The following is a 20,961-nucleotide window of genomic DNA, read 5'->3' on the forward strand; positions in this document are numbered from 1 at the left end:
TGCTTTAGAGCAAGGGTCTCCAAACTTTCTAAACAAAGGGCCATTTATTGCTCTTTGGGTTCTAGGTGGCCAGTCTGTGGCCAGTGGGAGTTTAAACATCTCAGGGGTCAGTGTCAATAAATTGTGTCCCATCACTGATTTTAGAGGAAGGAATAGTGCCCCATCATTCGTGTCAATTGGAAGAATAGTGCCCAATTTATGGTGTCAGTGCGGGAAATAGTGCCCCATCATTGGTATTAGTTGTAGAAATAGTTCCTCATCGATGATATAAATGGGAGGAATGGTGCCTCATTATTAGTGTCAGTTGGAGGAATATAGCCCCATTGATGTTGTCAATGGAGAGGAATGGTGCCCCATCATTGGTATTTGTTGGAAGAATAGTGCACTAAGGGCCAAATAAAGGCAAGCAAATGGCCGCTTCCAGCCCCCGGGCCACAGTCTGGAGACCACTGCTTTAGAGTGATCTGAACAGCCAAGAAAAAGCAAGAAAAATGCATGCTACAGAGTATTCTGAACAATAAAGGATTGCTATACGCTTACAATTAAATTTTTGTTAAAAAAATCTGTAAAGGCCATTATGGATTTTTAAAATAATTTTATTGTTAAGGTATAGAGATCCTTTATTAGGCAGAATACTCTGTATTATGCACTTTACTTGCCCTTTCTCAGTTGTGGAGTCCAGTGGGTTTGGAGCCAAAGAGATATTTAACTGAGTGAAGTGCACCTCCAAACCTTGTGGGACATTTCATTGGTTTCAAACTGCACAACAATATCACACAGATTGTTTAAACAGTTAACATAAATGCTAATAAATGCTTAAAGTAGATCTAAACCTAGTCACTAAAATCCAATATGAGCTGTAACATGTAAATGCAATTTAAAAGGTCTTTCCAGTTTTTTTTAATCTGCAGCTTTCAATAAAATGATACCTGGTGATCCTACCGTAAGGGTCCTTGTGCAGGCAATTCCTGGTATAGGGTGACAACTGCCTCCCAACCAAGGCCTTGCATTGTTACCTTTTCGCACATATGCCTTATGAAGACTACAAGTGGTCTTGCCAATGCAGACATGATCCACCATTGCCCCTATCAGGTAACCTATCCAGTTCAATGATGTGCAGCTGCCACTAGTAAGTGCATGTAGACTGGAAGTGTCTGGAAGAGATCAGCATTAAAGAATTATGAAAACTCAATAAAAACAGAATTTATAAAGAAAATAGCAGTTGTTTATGCACAGTTCTTTAGCAAAATAAAGCTCATCTATTTAGGGTTTAGAACTACTTTAAGAAATGAAAACTGATTTATCTGCAATATAAAATGAGTAAATGGTTGTGTGTCTAATTTTGTAGGTGCAGGTGGGGACCACTCCTCAGGACCAAAGAATTGTGGGATATGTCTCCTGCACTCACCTGCATGCTTTGTCAGGTAAGCCATCAGACTTGATACTGTAAATGAATTCTCTATTCATTCCTACAGCCATCTCTGCCCAAAGTTAAGATTTTAGTACTTGGCAGGGTTTGCTTCCTTCCAGTATCTTATATCTCTTGGAGACTCCAGAGATGAGATGTTCCTGTATTTGTGTCCCCTCTTTCTCAAAGCCATACCAAAAGTATCACTCTCTCACAAGTGGATTCCAATTTGTAGTTGTCCTGTCTAAACTCAATCAGTGGCTACTGATGTCAGTTGTTTTAGATAAAGACTTTGCACTGTCTTTGATCTTCCTCTTCACTCACCATGTCTTCAGATATTCAATGTGGTTGCTGCATCCTGTGCTGATGCTGATCCATGTGCTCCAGCTGCAGGAAAGGCATACACTGGAGATTCCCATGGGAACGCTGCTTTCAGGATATAGAATATTTTTTCAGTTGGGGTATGGTAAAAACCCAGTTCAACTGCCTGGTTCTACCGCCCACCAAACACAAAGGTAAACTATGTCTAAAGCCACGTACACACTATCGGATTTTCTGACGGGAAATGTGTGATGACAGGCTGTTGGCGGAAAATCCGACCGTTTCTACGCTCCATCGGACAATTGTTGTCGGATTTTCCACAGACAAATGTTGGATGGCAGGCTTTAAATTTTTCCACGAACAAATATCTGTTGTCGGATTCTCTGAGCGTGTGTACACAAGTCCGTCGGACAGAACTCCAAAGTACAAGCACGCATGCTCGGAAGCAAGGACGAGCCAGAAGCGATCGGTCTTGTAAACTAGCATTTGTAATGGAGAATGAACATTTGTGACGCAGCAAATTATGAAATCTCAAAATGCAGCGCACAATTCTCTTCTTCTTTAATGGGATAATAATGAAGCTGCTTTGCTGGTGATACTAATCGGGTTATTGCAAACAAATTTCCAAAGGCTTTTTTTTCTAGGTATTTCAAGGATAATATTATTATGCTTTTTTTTTTTTTTTTTTTGGGCAAGTTACCACAACACCATTATCCCGTAGTTTTTAAGATCAAAGATACAATTATGTTGGTGTCCCTTGTCAATTTTATAATGTATTTTTTTCAATATAACTACATACTCCCAAACTGTCATTTGAAGTAAAACACATAGCCAAGTATTATTCTACACAATTTTTTTATCGTGCATTAAAAAAAGAAAACAAATAAAATTAGACATGCTATCTGCCAATAGAACTTAACCAAAAAGTGCATTCTATACATCCAAAAATATAGAAAATATACCAAATCAAATCATTATTATTCAACCAAAAAATAAAATAAAAGCCTCATGAATGTGTCCTGCTTCTTAATATAGGGGGCCAGCAATGCCAAGAGATGGTAAAAGCAGGGGTCCATCATCCGGAGATAATTTTGAAAATCATCCGGATTATTCTCCTGGAGCTCCCGCAGCAAAGGCATATTTTGGTCACAATTAATAAAGCAACCAATTTTTGGTCCAAGAAATTCTTCCCCTCCTGTTTCTGGACTGGACTTGGGTCAAAGCAATAACTACAACGAGTTTATCTACTCCGAGGAATATGGACAACTAATAAACCGACCCCCACGAGGGTATTAATTGCAAAACTTCCCGGCAGGAGTGGAGGTGACTGGTAGGGGAGATGTACCCTTCCCCCCCTCCCTTTTTATTTTTTTCTCTTCTCTCTTTCCACCTTCTATGCTCTCACCTCATCTCAGATTCTCCTCTTCCCCATATTCTAATCTCCCCCTCTCCTTTTCATTTCCTGTTTCTGTTTCTCATCCTACCCGATGCATTTGCTTCAGACGTAGACTTTCTAGGGTCGGTGTGAACTGGCTCCAACCCTACACCTAATCCTGTAAAATACGGCGATTGCCAAAAAAAAATTAAAGGGGTCATGCGGGGTGTGGCGGTCTCCTATTCAATAGACATATATCCTGCATTGTTCCAGAGAAGGAAATTTACGAAAGATACCCCTAGGATTATATATAATAGGGGTGTAGAGATGTACAACATGTATTATCTTTGTAACATTTCTTGTTGAGCCTTCTGTATCACCGCATGATATACCCTGTTAAATAAATAAAGAATTTACAAAAAAAAGCAATAACTCCAAGGCCAATAATAAATAACACGTTATCTCCTCCAATTCCGCAACATGTCTGGTTGATGAACGGCCGTTCAGAAACAAACTGAAAAGCACAAAATAATCGTGAAATGAAAAGCGCAAACTGAAAAGCGTGAAAGAAAAGCGCAAAATGAAAAGTGCAAATCAGCACTCACCAAACTTCTACTAACACTAAATTAGCAGAAGGAGCCCAAAGGGTGGTGCTAAAGATCTGAAAAACCACATAGTACGTCACTACGTTCTTGTTTGTTGGCCGACAATTCCTTGCCATTTGTATGCAAAACAAAATCCAGGCACACGCCTTTGGATAAAAGTCCGAAGTTTTGTCTGCGGAAAATCCGATCGTGTGTACGAAGCTTAAGAGTCTGTTTTGACAGGCTTTTGTTCCCTTCAAGTTCAAATTTTGCATTCCCATACATGTCTACCAAAAACCTCCTTGAAACAGGTCAAATGCAGATCAAAACAAGGTCAACTCCCGATGTAATGCACCTGTCAATTAATTCTGAATGATCAGAGAAGCATCTCAAACTGATGTCGGACGGATGCCACCACCACAAGCACAATTGTAACTGAAAGTAGGGTAAAATTGGGTGAACATTGCTGTGTGTATGTACAGCATTAGTGGTCTGTTTAAGTGTACAGTGGGGAAAATAAATATTTGATCCCATGCAGATTTTGTAAGCTAGCCCACTTACAAAGAAATGAAGGGTCTATCATTTTTTATCATAGGTGTATTTTAAATGATAGAGACAGAATATCAACGAAAAAGCCAGAAAAAACACATAAAACAAATGCTATAAATTAAGTTGCAGTTCAACGAGTAAAATAAGTATTTGATCCCCAAGCAAAACATGACTTGGTACTATGGAGAAAGAAAAATGCTGCCTGTGACCCTAAGAATACCACCCCCTACAGTCTAGCATGGAGGTGGAAACATTATGCTTTGGGGCTGTTTCTCTGCTAAAGGTACATACTCACTCTGCCACATTAAGGGGCCATGTATTGTAAAATCTTTAATGAGAACCTTCTTTCCTCAGCCAAAACACTAAAGATGGGTCATGGATGGGTCTTTCAACATGGCAATGACCCAAAACATACTGCCAAGGCAACAAGGGAGTAGCTGAAGAAGAAGCACATTAAGGTTGTGGAGTAGCCTAGCCATTCTCCAGACCTTAATCCTATAGAAAATTTATGAAGGGAACTGAAATGCTGAGTTGCCAAGCGACAGCTAAGAAACCTTAGGGATTTAGAGAAGATCTATAAAGAAGAGTGGACCAAAATCCTTCCCGAGATGTGTGCAAACCTGGTCACTAACTTCAAGAAACGTCTTACCTCTGTGCTTACCAACAAGGGTTTCTCCACCAAGTACTCACTGAATTGCAACTCAATTTAGAACATTTGTATCGTGTGTTTTTTCTGGATTTTTGGTTGATATTCTGTCTCTATCATTTAAAATACACCTATGAAAAAAATTGCAGACGATTTATTTGTTTGTAAGTGGGCAAACTTAAAAAATCTGCAGGGGATCAAATAATTATTTTCCCTACTGTATATACACATTACCTCTTTACAGATTGCTACCATGTATACATATACCCTTTATATATGAATGTATATGCATTAACCCTTTATTGTACACTTAGGAGTCTATTTATAAAAAAAAAAAAAAAGCCTCAGCATTCGTAAAAAGTTACAAATAAAAGTTTAATGTTTGTAATATATGTGAAATTTTACTTTCTATTTAGTAAATAAATTAATAAAATTGGCACTGCTCTAAAGTTAATGTATGTGACCTTATAACACATTGAAATTCACATATAATATTTTAAAAATTCCTGCGAACACTTTTATAAATTTCAATTCATAATACTATATTTATAAAAGAAGAATGAAGACTTACAGAGATTTGAAAGCACCTTAATCTTCATTTGTGCACTTTATTTGCGATATTTCCACAATTAAGAGCCCTTTCACACTGCTAGCGCAGCCGTTTTCGGCCGCTAACGGGCCACTTTTAACCCCGCTAACGGCCGAGGAAAGGGTTATAACCGCCTGCAAAGCGCCACTGCTGAAGCACTTTGCAGGTGCTTTGACAGCACTGCCCATTGATTTCAATGGCAGGGGCAGTTTAGAAGCGGTGTATGCACCACTCCCGCACCACCCTAAAGACACTGCTTGCAGGACTTTTTTTTTGGTCCTGCAAGCGCACCACCCCAATATGAAAGCCCGAGTGCTTTCACACTGCGTTAGTTTTAGCAGCACTTTACCACTGTTATAGTGGCGCTTTTCAGCCGCTAACGGGGCACTTTTAACCCCGCCAACGGCCGAGGAAGGGGTTAAAAACGCCCACAAAGCACCACTGCTGAAGCGCTTTGCAGGTGCTTCAGCAGCGCTGCCCATTGATTTCAATGGCAGGGGCAGTATAGAAGTGGTGTATACACCGCTATCGCACCGCCCCAAAGACGATACTTGCAGAACTTTTTTTTCGGTCCTGCAAGCGCACCACCCCAGTGTGAAAGGACTCGGGCTTGAGAGGGGCTTCTCAGGCGCTTTACAGGCACTCTTTTTAGCGCTAAAATGAAAAGCGCCTTCAGTGTGAAAGGGGTCTAAAAGAAAGCATTTTCTTTTATGGACAGAGAAGAGAGAGGGGCGCCAAGCCGACCATAGTGTAGTAAGCAAGGAGATAAAAAAAAGGTCAAAGTTGTACTCAAAAAGAAAAGTAGATAAAAGCGTGTCTCTTAAATCAGTGGGCAGTCCGGGCATCTGTGGAGTTGGAAGACCAGAGCCCAGCTCCCTCTGTGGCTGCTATACCAGAGCCGCCGCAGCCAGGTGCTATAAACAGGGGAAGAACCGCTGACGCGGGACACAGAAGAAACGCCAGATGATGTGCTCACGCTGCCAGGACTCTTTTATGGACACAGTATTATGAATTTAAATGTATGATTTTTGTGGATGAATTTTTGAATTATTGTATATAAATTTCAATGTGTTTTAGCTCCTGTTCACATCGGGTTGATATGACATGTCAAATTCCAGGAATCCGCACAGATGTCAGACTGAAATGCGGGTTTGAAATGGTGTGAGTTCAGCTGAACTTGTACCATTTCAAACCCGCGTTCAGTGTGAACCCAGTTTTAAGGTCACATGCCCAGAGAACACACAGTGATTATTGCTAGAGGCTATAGCCGATGGCAATAATCACATGAAAAATCCAACATGCTGGTTGTACCCAAGTCAATTGATGGATCAACTTCAGTACAATCAGCCTGCCCATACTTTGAACCTCAGCGGTCCCTGCTGAACCGGCTGAGATTCGAACCGTCTATGGCCAGCTTAAGAAAGGATTTGGAAATGCCAGGACGAAGATCCAGGTTTTGTCTTAAAGGAATCAAGGGGTCAGGTATTGTTGAGATGTTGAGCGCCTTACATGTGATAGGAAAGCTTTGCATGGTAGTCCCAATAGTCAGTCAGACGTTTGACGAATGATTGTGGAGCAATCCATGAACCTGTGTCAAGGGACTCATGTGTAAAAGATTGTTCCTGGGTTACCTAATCTTTCACAGATGAATGCAAGTTTTACTCCACTAAGCCAAGAAAGTAATGCTCTTTATCTGGGAGCCTGATTCACCATTTTTTTCCATTCGAATGTGCTAAGGAGTTTCTGCATAAATGCAAAGAACGCAAATGGCAAAATGGCAATCTTATCGGGATCACAGAACATATAATATTTTTGGGAGAATATTCATCTTTAGAATGGCTGCTCTGCCAAATCAAAAAGCAATGTCTATTCCATTTTTTTTAGGTCTAATTGAAAGTCTTTGAGAAAGGGTTGTTAGCTATAAGAGTACAATTCCGAAATGTTGGTTGGCAGTTGTATCTTCAGGTTTATTATTGCATCATTCTTCCAGGTAAATAGAAAATTACACTGACAGGCACCAAGTGTATTAGCCGAGAAGAATATATATGTTCAGGGCATTTTATTTTGTGTAGGTAATTTTTAATGTTGGAGAGATGTCTAATAAATTCAAGTTCCTTTAATAAGTTTGGGTGTGTGGTGTGGGATTACGAGAAAAAAAGAGGCACTTTATCTGCAAACGCTATTAATTTTATCTTTATATGCTAACAACTTTATTTACTTCACCAACACACCCTCATGGCCTCCATTGGTGAGCAATGCCTGATCTCCCCCTCCTGACTCGAGGCACCAGATTGCATTAACCATCTTGGCTTGTTCTATGTACAGTACAAACACACTTTTGCTGGTTTACTGTTTAATGTTATACACATCGAATTCTCAGGTAAATCCAACCACCATTAGCCATCTTTTGGTGTAAAAATGTCCATTCAGATTAAGACAAGCTACCATCAACAGTTTCTATAGCAACTGTGAAACGTTGCAAATTGTTATAGAATAGAATGGGAAAAGCAATAACCAAAAGTATAATTTCAGTTACATAACACTTGAAGATACTTTGAGTTGTGTAAAATGTTCAAATTTTTGCATGCACTACTTTTCGAAACTCACTGCAACTACAGCACATGGTACTTGTGTACCATTCGATCCAGTGTGGGCAAAAGCAGTAGATTTGCAACCTGTGTTTGGAGCATCAATAACCTATTATTGACACCCACTGCAATGACAATTGCAGTGCATTTTGAACCTGATGCGGGAAACTGGCCCTTATAAAACTCAGACAAGTACATGCCCTCTGAAGAGTAAAACTGCTCTGATGTGGTACTTGGTCTCATACTGTATATCAGTGGTCTCCAAACTAAGACCCTTTGCTTGCTTTTATCCAGCCCTTGGGTCACCATTTCATCCACTGATACCAACAATGGAGTATAATTCCCCCTATTGGCACTGCACCAATGAAAGGGCACAATTCCTCCCAATGACACCAATGATGGGGCACAATTCCTCACAATGACACCAACGATGGGGCACAATTCCTCCCAATGACACCAACTATGGGGCACAATTTCTCCCAATGACACCTATGATGGGGCACAATTTCACCCAATGACACCAACTATGGGGCATGATTCCTCCCAATAACACCAAAGATGGAGCACAATTTCTCCCAATGCCTCCTACGATGGGGTACAATTCCTCCCAATGACACCAATGATGGGGCACTATTCCTCTCACTGACACCAATGATGGAGCACAATTACACCCACAAATGATGGAGCATTATTTTTTCCCACTGATGTTGACCTTTTCTACTCTCAATGGCCGCAGTCTGGCCCCCTGAAGTCTGAAGGACAGTAAACTGACTATTTGTTTAGAAAGTTTGTAGACCCCTGGTTTATACATTACTACATAGAAGATGAGAGGCGTGACTATGATTTACCAGAAAGTCAGTATTTGCATAGACACCTTAGTGGGCTCCAAGGTTGGTGATAGCGAAATGTCCAGACACATTATGGTACCTGCTTAAAAGTGTCCCACTGAAATAAGTACATTTTAAGCTGCAGTAAATATTGAGAGGAATGTTGAATGATTTCACACATTCTCTGACTGAATTGGCTCAGTTTATAGATAAAAACACAAAATATTCACCCCAACCTGTGAAGCAGACAGAAAATACATATAGGGGTATTGAATTAAGCTTCAAGGAGGTCCGATCAGTAAAATTTTCTTCCAGCAGAGGTCCGAATCTCATGTGTGTCCTCACATCACAGCTCCCCTCTCATATCACAATCCGGTCTTACATCAGTGTCCTCTGCCCCTTCACATCACCCCCCCACACACTGTCCCCCAAAGCAGTGTCCTCTTACCCCTTCACATTACCCCCCTTTACATTACATTATCACAGAAGCACTGCATGGAGGGCGGGAGCTGCCGAAGTTAACGTTGCATATTAAGGAGCTGGTGATTGGTTGCTTGGACCGCTCTTTGTTCTAGCAACCAATCATCTGCTAGGTAATATGCAAAGTTATCTAGGTGTGTTTCACTCTACACAAAACAAAAGCTTTAGTGACTTTGTGAGTATGAAAATTCTGTTTTATAGCGTGTAATGAGTTTTTCATAGTCTGGGTTTAATGACACTTGTGAGGGGATCTGTAAAAAAAAAAAAAAATTAAACTCTTTATTTAAAGTGGAGTTCCACCCAAAAATGGAACTTTCACTTTTTGGATTCCCCCCCCTCCTCCGGTGTCACATTTGGCACCTTTCAGGGGGGAGGAGGGAGCAGATACCTGTCTAATACAGGTATTTGCTCCCACTTCCTGGCATAGATCACTGCGGCGCTTGCAGTGATCTATGCCACTTCCGGCGCCTACCCCGTCCTCCCCCACTGTATTCTGGGAGACAGCAGGGACCTGAGAGGACGCGACTCGCGCATGCGCAGTAGGGAACCAGGAAGTGAAGCCACACAGCTTCACTTCCTTAGTCCCTTACCGAGGATGTCGGCGGTAGCAGCCGAGAGCCGAAGGACGGATCGGCTTCAGCTGCCAACATCGGGGGCTCCTTGGACAGGTAAGTGTCCATATATTAAAAGTCAGCAGCTGCAGTATTTGTAGCTGCTGGCTTTTAATTTTTTTTTTTCAGCTGCTTTAAAGAAAGGCAGAGGAAGGCAAACACAGTACGGGTCATTTCAACTCAGGCATAGCTGAATGTAAATTAGTTTCCAAAAAAAAAAAACGTCTACCGCATCAATACAGAAAAATGGAAAACATTTTCATTTTTTTTAATATTTGCACACATTTACATGTGTCAGTAGTATATGTGATATATTGTATGTGTACGTTTTCCCACTGACAAAAAAATATCAGTCTATGATTTTAATGGTAGGTTTGTTTTAACAGTGTGAGACAGCATGATGACAAAAATATCCAGAAAAATGCATTTCAAAAAAGTTATAAATTGATTTGCATTTTAATGAGTGAAAACAGTATTTGATCCTCTACCAATCAGAAATATTTCTGTCTCCCAGGTGTCTTCTATACAGGTAACGAGCTGCGATTAGGAGCACACTCTTAAAGGAAGTGCTCCTAATCTCAGCTTGTTACCTGTGTAAAAGACCCCTGTCCACAGAAGCAATCAATCAGATTCCAATCTCTTCACTATGGCCAAGACCAAAGAGCTGTCCAAGGATGTCAGGGACAAGATTGTAGACCTGCACAAGGCTGGAATGGGCTACAAGACCATCACCAAGCAGCTTAGTGAGAGGGTGACAACAGTTGGCGCGATTTTTCACAAATGGAAGAAACACAAAATAACTGTCAATCTCCCTTTGTCTGGGACTCCATGCAAGATCTCACCTCGTGGAGTTTCAATGATCATGAGAACAGTGAGGAATCAGCCCAGAACTACACAGGAGAATCTTGTCAATGATCTCAAGACAGCTGGGACCATAGTCACTAAGAAAACAATTGGTAACACACTATGCCATGAGGGACTGAAATCCTGCAGCGCCTGCAAGGTTCCCCGGCTCAAGAAAGCAAATGTACAGGCCCATCCGAAGTTTGCTAATGAACATCTGAATGATTCAGAGGAGAACTGGGTGAAAGGGTTGTTGTCAGATGAGACCAAAATTGAGCTCTTTGGCATCAACTCAACTCGTCGTGTTTGGAGGAGGAGGAATACTGCCAATGACCCCAAGAATACCATCCCCACTGTCAAACATGGAGGTGGGAACATTAGGGGGTGCTTTTTTGCTAAGGGGACAGGACAACTTCACCGCATCAAAAGGGGCGATGGATGGGGCCATGTACCATCAAATCTTGGGTGAGAACATCCTTCCCTTAGCCAGGGCATTAAAAATGGGTCATGGATAGGTGTTCCAGCATGACAATGACCCAAAACACACAGCCAAGGCAACAAAGGAGTGGCTCAAGAAAAAGCAAATTAAGGCCCTGGAGTGGCCTAGCCAGTCTCCAGACCTTAATCCCATATAAAATATGTGGAGTGAGCTGAAGGTTCGAGTTACCAAACGTCAGCCTCGAAACCTTAATGACTTGCTAGAGGATCTGCAAAGAGAAGTGGGACCAAATCCCTCCTGAGATGTGTGCAAACCTGGTGGCCAACTACAAGAAAAGTCTGACCTACTAAGTACTAAGTCATGTTTTATGAAGGGGTCAAATACTTATTTCACTCATTAAAATGGAAATTAAATTAATTGATAGCTTTTTTTTTAAATGCATTTTTCTGGATTTTTTTTTGTTATTATTCTGTCTCTCACTGTTAAAATATACCTAAAATTATACTAAAATTATAGACTGATCATTTCTTTGTCAGTGAGCAAACGTACAAAATCAGCAGGGGATCAAATACTTTTGTCCCTCACTGCAGATATACAGAATACAGATACATGGGGATGCTGCAGAGTTTTACAGCTGTTAAGACTGTACAGGACTTTCCTGCTAATGTTTATTTGAAAGGTATTTCTGCTTTTTACTGGATATGAAGAGAAGAGGGGTTTTCTCATAAATTTCACATCAGGATCTGGTGATCTGCAGTTACACCACCCTCCAAAGCCAGCAGCGGTGTTTGGTTAATGTGTGATAGATGATTTAGATGTGTATTTACATTAGCGGCCTTGTGCTGTGACTTTGTTTGAGTTTTCCATGTGAAATATGAACAGTGAACCGCAAGAGTGATGTTCATGGAGAATAGTTTGTATTTGTGTGTGGTCTGGTCAGATCAAACCTGGGACCGAGGAACAGGTTAGTATGCAGAGCCGCAGTTTATGCGGCCTACTGACTCATCAATGACTAAGGAGTGCAAGATTTGACTGATCTCTATATAGTGACAGACAACATGTTAAAGCAGTATCAGGCTAGATAGATACTGGTTATGTCCCAATGTTCAAAACAAAAGGACAAAGATAAGGGACTTTAAAAGTTGCCTTAACCACTTCAGCCCCGGAAGAATTTACCCCCTTCCTGACCAGACATTTTTTGCGATTCGGCACTGCGTCGCTTTAACTGACAATTGTGCGGTCGTGCGATGTTGCACCCAAACAAAATTGAAGTTCCTTTTTTCCCCACAAATAGAGCTTTCCTTTGGTGGTATTTGATCACCTCTGCGTTTTTTATCTTTTGCGCTATAAACAAAAAAATAGCAACAATTTAAAAAAAAGCAATATTTTTTACTTTTTGCTATAATAAATATCCCCCAAAAATATATAAAAAAACTAATTTCTTTCTCAGTTTAGGCCGATATGTATTCTTCTACATATTTTTGGTAAAAAAAATCGCAATAAGCGTATATTCATTGGTTTGCGCAAAAGTTATAGCGTCTACAAAAGAGGGGATAGATTTATGGCATTTTTATTTTTTATTAGTAATGGCAGCAATCTGCGATTGTTATCATGACTGCGACATTATGGCGGACACATCGGACACTTTTGACACTATTTCGGGACCATTGTCATTTATACAGAGATCAGTGCTTTTAAAAATGCATTGATTACTGTGTAAATGACACTGGCAGGAAAGGGGTTAAACACTATGGGGCGATCAAGGGGTTAAGTGTGTCCTAGGGAGTGATTCTAACTGTGGGGGGGATGGGCTTCAACTTACATGACAGGGAGCAGTTCTTCCACTCCATGACATGATCGCGGGCACCCAGCAGACATCGAGTTGGCGGGTCCCATGGTCACGGAGCACGCTGTGTGTGTGTGCGTGCCCACAATGCCGCGTCTTAAAGGGGACGTACCTGTATGCCCTTTTGCCCAGCCGTGCCATTGTGCCGACGTATATCGGCGTGCGCTGGTCGGCATGTGGTTAAAGTAGAACTATAGGCAAAACTTTTTTTTTTCAGTTTGGATAGAGCAAGGGTGGGTTATAAACTCTGTCAGATTTTTTTTTTCGCCATCTATGTCCCATTGTGGAGATTTCCTTTCACTTCCTGTTCCATAACTAAACAGGAAGTCAGTGGAAATCCTTGAAAATTAAGGGAATTCCTTGGGGACCCCCAGGTCACCAGAACCGGTGTCCCCATTGGAAGATTTCCCCTCTATTACTTTTCTGGGGACAACCCAAAATTAGTCATTTTCTTCTACTTCCAATTTCAACAATAATGGTAAACAGGCCAAATAGAGAGGGTGAATCTCCCTATCAGGGCACAGACAGCAATAAAACCCTGACAGGGGTTCTAATCCCTCTCCAAAAAAGTTTTGCCTTGAGTTATACGTTAAGGAAAGCAAGCACAACTTAAATAAAATTACATAAACAGAATATGTTCAAAATATCACTGTAATGCCCCGTACACACGATCGGAAATTCCCCCAGCAAAAGTCCGATGTGAGCTTTTGGTCGGAAATTCTGACCGTGTGTATGCTCTATCCGACTTTTGCTTGCGGAATTCCTGCCAGCAAAAGATTGAGAGCAGGTCTTCTATTTTTCGGTCAGAAAAAGTTCCAATCGGAAATTCTGATCGTCTGTAGCAATTCCGATCCGCAAAATTCCTACACATGTTCGAAAACAATTTGACGCATGCTCAGAAGCATTGAACTTAATTTTCTCGGCTCGTCGTAGTGTTGTATGTCACCGCGTTCTTGAGGGTCGAAAGTTCAGAGAATTTTTGTGTGATGTGTATGCAAGGCAAGCTTGAGCGGAATTCCGTCGGAAAAACCATCCAAGTTTTTTCTGACGGAAAATCCGCTCGTGTGTACGGGGCATTATTCCTCTTCTTTCCTACAAAAACACGCACCTCCTAATCATCTATGAATAACGTAAATAGGCAATGAATAATACTCAAAATACTGCTCTGGAGGAGGTGAAACAAATATATTTTGTGCAGAGAAGAGTCCATAGCAAATTAGTGCTTCTTCAGGAGAAGCCCCAATGTTTCCCGCTTATTACAGAGTGTAATTACTGGTGCTTATTTAAAGGAAACTTAGCATCAGATAGATTTTTTTTAATGTTACATGCACACATGTTGAGTAATCTAAGACTGTAAGTAAAGGTATTGCAGATAAGTATTAGGCATCATAGAGATGACAGTATTCCTCCTAACATGGCTTTTATCTTTCTTTATAAATAGAAGGCTGGCACCATCTTTGTTCAGGCATCACATAGGGACAGCATCTACTTCCAGGGATGGTGCAGTCATGGCAGTAGACAGTGACAACATATTATATAAGCGACAACCAATACAATTCGAATAAAGCAGAGCTCCAGGCTCCTTCAGAAAAAAATTAAAGTTAGCAGCTACAAATACTGTAGCTGCTGACTTTTCATTATTAGGACACTTACCTGTCCAGGGATCCCGCGGTGTCCACACCCAAGTTGATTTTTCAATCGGCTCTCGGTGCTGCCGCCATCTCGGCTAAGGGAAACCGGCAGTGAAGCCTTGCAGCTTTACAGCTGGTTCCCTACTGCGTATGCGCAAAGCACACTGCACTGGGTAATGGCCCAGCTGCGGAGAAAGGAGGAGGGGGGGGGGCAAACTTCCGGCTGAGTTTGCCGCGGTGAACTCAGCCGGAAAGGGGAGCGGGTACCTGTCAAAACCAGATACCCGCTCTCCCCTCCCCCCCCAAAGGTGCCAAATGTGTCAGTGGAGGGGGGGGGGGAAGAAGTCAGATAAGCGGAGCTTCCCCTTATAGGTGGAGCTCCACTTTAAGGGGGTAAAATGGGTACCCTTTGTTTTAATAATACCTTACTGGATCAAGTATGTCTGATAACTCAAATGTAAGCAAAACAAGGGGCTTAACTTGCCGGGTAAGTATCAGAAATTTACAGATTATCCCAGACATTCTCAGGGTCCCTTGTAAATCCCCTCCTGGCTGCAAGCTCGCCAAAGAATCTTAGAAATGTTACTTATAGGCAGCTCCTATCCTAATATTGATCAGTGGTTCCAAATGAATAATTACTGCAGTAGGGAACAGACACACAAAGATACACCCAGCATCTTTCCAAATAACTATTCTGTTTATTCGGCGCATTTGAGGTTTGTGTGATAAACATGCTTATGGAGGTATCACATTAATATTACAATTATAAGCAGTACATAGGCAGGCTACTTTCTTATCAGGGCCTTAGGAATGTGAATACGTGGCAGAGGAGGACCATTTAGAGTGATTGTAAAGCTTAATTTTTTTTTTAAATAACATGGCATACTTACCTGCTCTGTGCAAGGGTTTTGCACAGAGCGGCCCCGATCCTCTTTTTCTGGGGTCCTCCAGTGGCGCTTTTGGCTCCTCCTCTTCTCGAGTGCCCCTACGGAGAAGCGCTTTCTGTGCGGGTGCACTCCTGAGTCCTGCTGCTACATTCATTGACACAGACAGGACCCGGCCCCCTTCCCCAAACTCCTGTATCACTGGATTTGAATGACAGCAGTGGGAGTCAATGGCTCCTGCTGATATCAATCTATCCAATGAGAACCTGAGACAGCGGCTGGAGCTGCTGTGCTCATCGCTGGAATGATCGAGCTCAGGTAAGAAAAAGGGGGGCTCTGGGGGGCAGCTGCAGCACAAAAGGTTTTTCCCCTTAATGCATAAAATGCATTAAGGTTAAAAATGGTGAGGGTTTACAACTCCTTTAACACTGACAGGGGTGCTTAAAATGGTCAGCATTTATTCACGAATGTAAAATCTTTATCCCAAAAGGGAAAAATACTGCTGTAAATTCTTAAAAAATGTTAGCTGTTGTTCAGCTTCAATTTGTTAGTCAAGTCCATTTAAATCTGTTAGGCCTCATGCACACGAGACGCTGTTAAACTTGCGTTCATAGGCAGTTGGACACTTTTCAACTGCCCCTGAACCTATTCAATGCTATCCTATGTGTCCATGTACACAGTCTCGTTTTTTGGCGTTTTTAGGCAGTTGCGTTTAACCTCGTTTTTCCAGAAGCAAAAAAATAGGTTTAGACGCAAAAGTTTTCCACGTTTCAGATGCCAAACGCGACTAAACGCGGCTAAGCGTGGCTAAACGCCGGTACAGCGTTTAGCCGCGTTTGCGTTTATAAGTGTTTTTTACAACCCGAGTTTGGGGCCCCATATCTCGGGGCCACTTGGTGCTAGGAACCCCAAATTTGGTGAACTAACACTATAACATATCCAAATTTGGGGTTCCTAGTACCAAGTGGCCTTGAGATATGGGGCCCCAAAATTGGGTCACAAAATGTCATTCTCTGCTGCAGAAAAGTGCTTGACATTTTGCAACCCGACTTTGGGGCCCCGTATCTCGGGGCCACTTGGTGCTAGGAACCCCAAATTTGGATATGTTCCACTGTGTTAGCACACCAAATTTGGGGTTCCTAGCACCAAGTGGGCCCGAGATACGGGGCCCCAAAGTTGGGTCGCAAAATGTCATTCTCTGCTCTGCAGACGCTTCTAGACGCAAACGCGGTAAAACGCAGCATGGAAACGCGGCAAAACGGGCGTTTCTAAACACCAGTTTCAGCTTTTAAAAACATGTGTTCAGCAGTGTTTGCACCGGCGCCTCGTGTGCATGAGGCCTTAGTCTAACACTATCCCTCTCCCCCCATTCCCCCAGACTGACAATGCTGCTGTCCAAAGGTATCTGCTTGACTACTCCATCTGGAATGCAGACACCCTAAGACAGGATGTACAGTGCATCCGGGAAGTATTCACAGCACTTCACTTTTTCCACATTTTGTTATATTACAGCCTTATTTCAAAATGGATTAAATTAGTTATTTTCCTCAAAATTCTACAAACAATACACCATAATGACAACATGAAAGAAGTTTGCTGGAAATCTTTGCAAATCTATTAAAATAAAAAAACAGAAAAATCCCATGTACATAAGTATTCACAGACTTTGCCATAACACTGTAGACCTCTGAGACAGGATTGTATCGAGCCACAGATCTGTGGAAGGGTACAAAAAAAATTTCTGCACTATTGAAGGTCCCAATGAGCACAGTGGCCTCCATCATCTGTAAATGGAAGAAGCTTGGAACCACCAGGACTCTTCCTAGAGCAGGTGCCCAGCCAAACCGAGCGATCTGGGGAGAAAGCCTGATGGTCCCTCCAGCATTTCTCTTTGGAGAGAGGAGAACCTTCCAAAAGAGCAACCATCTCTGCTGCACTCCACCAATCAGGCCTGTATGGTAGAGTGATCAGACGGAAGCCACTCCTCAGTAAAAGGCACATGACAGCCCACCTGCGGTTTGCAATGGGCACCTGAAGGACTCTCAGACCATGAGAAACACAATTCTCTGGTCTGATGAAACAAAGATTGAACTCTTTGGCCTGAATGGCAAGCATCATGTCTGGAGGAAACCAAGCACCACTCATCACCTGGCCAATACCATCCCTAGAGTGAAGTATGGTAGTGGCAGCATCATGTTGTGGGGATATTTTTCAGCGGCAGGAACTGGGAGACTAGTCAGGATCGAGGGAAAGATGAATGTAGCAATGTACAGAGACATCCTTGATGAAAACCTGCTCCAGAGCGCTCTGCACCTCAGACTGAGGAGAAGTTCATCCTCCAACAGGACAACGACCCTAAGCACACAGCCAAGATAACAAAAGAGTGGCTACCGGACAACTCTGTGAATATCCTTGAGTGGCCCAGACTTGAACCCGATTGAATATCTCTGTGAATGATCTGAAAATGGCTGTGCACCGTCGCTCCCATACAACCTGATGGGGCTTGTAAGGTCCTGCAAAGAAGAATGGGAGAAACAGCCCAAAAATAGGTGTTCCAAGCGTGTAGCATCATACTCACAAAGACTTGAGACCGTAATTGGTGCTAAAGGTGCTTCAACAAAGTATCGAGCAAAGGCTGTGAATACTTATGTATATGGGATTTTTTTCATTTTTTATTTTAAATAAATTTTCAAATATTTCAAACAAACTTCTTTCATGTTGTCGTTGTGGGCTATTGTTTGTAGTAAAAGTGGAGTTCCAGACTTTTTTTAGTTTATTAAAAGTCAGCAGCTATAAAAAAGTGTAGCTGCTGACTTTTAATAAACAGACACTCACCTGTCTCCCAGTCCAGCGATGTGGCCGCCTGAAGCCTCGCTCCTCTCCCCCTCCTTTCCGCTGCGCAGAGAGAGAAACTGTGGGAATCCGGCTGTGACAGCTTGTGGCTTCACGGCCGGGCACGCACTGTACATGCGTGAGTCGCGATGCACTCTGCGAGTGGACAGGCAATCTTCTGGGACCTGTGACGTGTCCCAGAAGATTGCCGAGAGGGGGGCCTAGGTGGGGAGGAGGAGTTGCCTAGGCGGCCTTAAGACGGAAGTGGGACACGAAGTCCCACTCAGAACTAGGCACCCCCCCCCCCCCCGAACTAGGCACCCACTCCCCCCCCCAAAAAAAAAAAATGACATGCCAAATGTGGCATGTAAGGGGGCGAGGAGTGCTTAAAGCGGAAGTTCCACTTTTGGGTGGAACTCTGCTTTAAGAAAAATAATGAATTTAATCCGTTTTGGAATAAGGCTGTAACATAAAAAAATGTTGAAAAAGTGAAGAACTGTGAATACTTTCCGGATGCACTGTATGTTACTGGTTGGATTGCCAGGTGTCCTACCTAACATATACGTGTTATGAAGATGATTTGGTCAGACACCAGTACTGTACCACACACAAGCAATGAGGTTGGTTGGGTGGAAGCTGAATGATTTACTATGATCACAGAAGAACACCAGCTGGAGCTCCTATAAGATGACCAAGGATGTGCAGTATCCCACAACAACCGATCCGCTTGTGTTTTAGATCAGTCTAGACCACTCACATTAAGGTGGTTGTATACCTCAGTCATAAATTATGAGCAACAAAGCACATCCCTCTGTAGTGTGCACTTCCTTCCAATCAGCTCTCAGAGCTCTCCTCACTGAGCTCTGCAGTCTGTAACTTCAGCTCTCCGTCCCCTTTTTTCTGACAGCTCAGACAAGCTGGACTTTGAACAGATTTAAAGGAGAGAAGACTGCAGATACACAGGTACAACCTATGTATACGGATTTGTATCACCTGAGGTCAGTCAATTCACTGGGTTTTTGTAAGGGTTTACAACCAGTTTAAGAAGATTTATTTTGACTGATTTGAACCACTGCACTTTTTGTATTGCTATATTGAAAGCTGTGAACCTGTTATCCTGGAAGTGATAATGTTTTACTATTCACTACATATGCTGTGGATCCTTTACATTGCTGGCATTTTTTACATTTTTTTTAGGGGATGCAACAATCCGATGTGAGCAGCTAGACTTTCTCCAGGAGTGGGCATCTGAATTCCGTAAATCTACCTCCTCCTCCAGTGCTGCAAATCCAGAGGAGCTGGTGGCCTTTGATGTTATTTGTGGGGACCTCAACTTTGACAATTGCTCATCAGGTATGAAAACTCAAAGAAAGGCCATTAGTATATTCAGTTTGCCAGTAAATGATCATGTCATTGGTTGCTGCATTTTTCTGTTTATGAAATGGGTGCTAAAGGGTTTCTCAGCCATTCTCAACATAATAAACATGAGGGAAGTATTGCACAGAGTAGCCCTGAACCTCCTTTTCTGGGGTCCCCACTGGAGATCGTGGCTCCTCCTCTTCTGTGTCTGCCCCCATAGCAAGTCACTTGCTATGGGGACAGACAAGCGGATTCACTCCCAAACTGGGCTATGTGCATCCATAGACACACCTAGCGCAGCTCTGTCCCACCCCCTCTTTCTCCTCACTGGATTTGATTGACAACAGCAGGAGCCAAAGGCTTCCGCTGCTGCTTGATCCTCTTGTAAGAAGAGAAAGGCAAGAAAGAAGAACTGAATACGGGCACAGCGCTGGATCGATACAAGACTCAGGTAAGTGTTTTTGTCTGGGGCCGGCCACAACAAGTGGCAAAACGTTTTCTTACCTTAAAGCAGGCAATTAACGCAAAAAACGTTTTAGTGTTAGAACCACTTTAACAAGTGCATGGGTAGAGAAAAGAGCTGCAGAGAGACCAGTGACTCCTCTCAGCAGCCTCTGTACCCCAACAACAATCAGATCAGTTGATGTATTTACCAGCCTATTGCATTAGGGTGTGCACCCCAAAGCTTAAACACACAGGCGCAGTAGAGCAGTGGTTAAAAAGAGAAAAATCAACCAGCACAAAATAGATACTAATATAAACCCTAAAGATACTGCAGCTGAAAATACTGAGGGTCAAAATATCAAATCCCATATAGATCAATGTTACAAAAGGCAGTACAGCGCAGATAAAACACACTACTACAAACTAAAAATAAAATTAAACAAAGAAATAGTCCATTTTCTTCATAGTGAGGAAATCATTGATGAATTCAGCAGAGAAGCCAGCATGTACCCAGTGAAATAGGTGATCTAAGATTCAGGTATGGTGACTTAAGTGACAACCTCCACCACCGATATGAATGGCCGCTCACCTCCAATGATGGACCCCTGAGTGTATCAGTCAGGTCAAACACAGCGGTCCCTTTATAGAGGTATGTCAGCAGAGTCAGTAGAGCAGTGGACAATGTCAGCGGCGATGAGATTGGCG

At 42.4% G+C, this 20,961-nt stretch overlaps 1 protein-coding gene across 2 annotated transcripts in view; it reads left to right on the plus strand.

Annotated features, from left to right (window-relative positions):
• SMPD3 (sphingomyelin phosphodiesterase 3) overlaps positions 1 to 20,961 on the plus strand; it is a 319,999-nt gene that overhangs the window by 271,290 nt on the left and 27,748 nt on the right. For both annotated transcript variants that reach the window (XM_073605458.1, XM_073605459.1), the window contains 2 exons: positions 1,349 to 1,424; positions 19,651 to 19,806. In XM_073605458.1, coding sequence (XP_073461559.1) covers positions 1,349 to 1,424; positions 19,651 to 19,806 — 232 coding nt within the window. The remainder of the gene's footprint in view (positions 1 to 1,348; positions 1,425 to 19,650; positions 19,807 to 20,961) is intronic.

The sequence above is a fragment of the Aquarana catesbeiana genome, linkage group LG11 (genome assembly GCF_042186555.1).
Source record: "Aquarana catesbeiana isolate 2022-GZ linkage group LG11, ASM4218655v1, whole genome shotgun sequence".
NCBI lineage: Eukaryota > Metazoa > Chordata > Amphibia > Anura > Ranidae > Aquarana > Aquarana catesbeiana.